The sequence below is a fragment of the Octodon degus genome, unplaced genomic scaffold (assembly GCF_000260255.1).
Source record: "Octodon degus isolate 3935 unplaced genomic scaffold, OctDeg1.0 scaffold00002, whole genome shotgun sequence".
Lineage (NCBI taxonomy): Eukaryota > Metazoa > Chordata > Mammalia > Rodentia > Octodontidae > Octodon > Octodon degus.
Genome location: NW_004524578.1, coordinates 36432184 through 36434242, shown reverse-complemented (window position 1 = coordinate 36434242; position 2059 = coordinate 36432184). Strand labels below are relative to the sequence as shown.

Genomic DNA, 2059 nt, shown 5'->3' with positions numbered 1-2059 from the left:
ACTGGCTGGATGAACGAATGAATGAATGAATGAATGAATGAATGAATGAATGAATGAATGAACTTACAAGCATACTGTTAGGGAAAATGAATGGATTCCTTTTTAGAACTCTGCCGGAGATGAATTGTCACGATCCCACATGGAAATCTAGTGTTCCGAAAGGTGGACTACACACACTGCCCAGGAGCAAAACTCCAAATTCTGAGATCCAGGCCAGCCAAACCCCTGTCCCTTCCTCCTTCTTCCATCCCAGCCTCTGTTGTCGCTGCTCGGGGAATGCTTCTCTCGTTGCTAGAGGTCTCTATTCCCACACCAGGCCTCTTCCTTAACTTATAACTGTCCGAGGAGCTTCCCTCTCTGATAAAGTAAAGAGTTTTGCTGAACCTCGAGTTAAGAATCAAAAACTTTCACAAGCAGCCTCGGAGAATAACTTTGGCAAACTGCATTTCACCAATGAGAAACGAGGCCCTAAAAGGAAATTCCTGGCTCAGGGTCACACAGCTAACACTAGCCTTGCCTTGCCTGTCTCCCCCTCTCTGTGCCTTCGGGCCATCCGCACCCTACCTGCCAAGTCCTTTGATGCCTGCGGAGCCTCTGGCCAGACACTGCAGTCGGAGTCGTTCAATGGGGTCAGTGCTGGTGGTGAGTTTCTTCTTGGCCTGCATCGCCATCTCTCGGTCGTGCCGCGCCGTCCCTGCCATCTGAGGGGAGAAAGCGTAGCGGGTTAAAGGAGCGCAGGGCGTGCACCGCCACCAGCCGCGTGGGCAGAGGAAGTTGCCCGTATCAACAGGCATCCCATAGCGCCCAGAATTTCCGATTTGGTGCCACTGTGCCTGGCGTGGTATTACTCACTTATCTAGTCCCGAGTACATCTGCTTTCCTCAGCTCGTAGCCGAGCTTTTACACCACAGCCGTCTTGCAATATGCTTTGATCTTCCCAAAGCCCTCCGCCCTCTATAAATAATTCAGTCTCTATAGTCTTTTGAATCATTTTGAATCAATCGTATTTGCCATGTCCTTTTATTTAGGATTCTCCGCAGTCCTTGCTTCACACTGAATGTTCTTCTCTTTTATCTAAACACTGGTTTTTGTTCTTTCTGTCTTCACTGAGACTTCCAAAATTCAAGACCTAGAATCTAGGATGGTCTTTGAACCATACTAACAAGTTAACAATTGGTGTCCATTCATAACTAATAAGGGTCTTCAGGAAAAAAAAAAAAAAAAACAGTAAATAGATACTATATATATTTTCCTTTTTCTTCCGTTTGGCTTTTGACTTTTGGCTTTTGTGAGGGGTGTGTGTGTGTGTGTGTGTGTGTGTGTGTGTGTGTGTGTGTGTGTTGAATATTCAGAATAGGAGAGATGATAGCATTAAAGTTCCATCTCCTAAAGAGCCTGGATAACAAGCCTTGAATTCTCAGACTTTCTTGTTAACAAAAAAGAGCACAAAGCTGCCAGAAGATTAGAGACCCTCGTTCTGGTCCTGCTTCCTCAACACCCCCACCCCATGATGGGGCGCAGTAACCTCAAGGCCTCCAGTATTCTCCTCCTCTGTTAAGCAGAGGGGCTGTGGATCAGTGGTGGGGAGCTTAGGGCATGTGCTGTTGTTTTCTTTTAAGACCAAAGATGTTACTATAGAGGGTTTCTTTTCTAAACTAAAGTTTCAGTATCTAAGTTTAAGAGTAGTGTTGGCCCTTTGTGATAAATAGGTGAATCCGAGGTTGCAGTTTCACCCTCAGTCTCTAAAAGGTTCGCCATCACTGGGTTAGATTTAAAAAAAAAAAAAGAAAAGAAAAAGAAAAAACAATAAAAATGATACAGAACTTTGAAACAAGATGGCAGGAAATTAACAATGGTTATTATGTTGCATATTGCTATATTCAAATTACCAGGAATAGGCATGCAGAACTAATGAAACAATATAAGAACTTACTTTCTCTTTCAGTGAACTAATAGAAATTAACAGTGCGTAGTGAGGTTAAGATTGATAGCCCAAATCGTTTGATAATAACAATAAGCTTTTCTTCTGGATGGTTAACAACCTAAGTTTGCAGACCAA

General features: G+C 43.7%; 1 protein-coding gene across 3 annotated transcripts in view; it reads right to left on the bottom strand.

The window, feature by feature from the left end:
• Positions 1 to 2059, bottom strand: part of Capsl (calcyphosine like) — a 22864-nt gene that overhangs the window by 6663 nt on the left and 14142 nt on the right. For all 3 annotated transcript variants that reach the window (XM_004623541.2, XM_023712930.1, XM_023712928.1), the window contains exon 2: positions 565 to 701. In XM_004623541.2, the coding sequence (XP_004623598.1) occupies positions 565 to 701 (137 nt within the window). The remainder of the gene's footprint in view (positions 1 to 564; positions 702 to 2059) is intronic.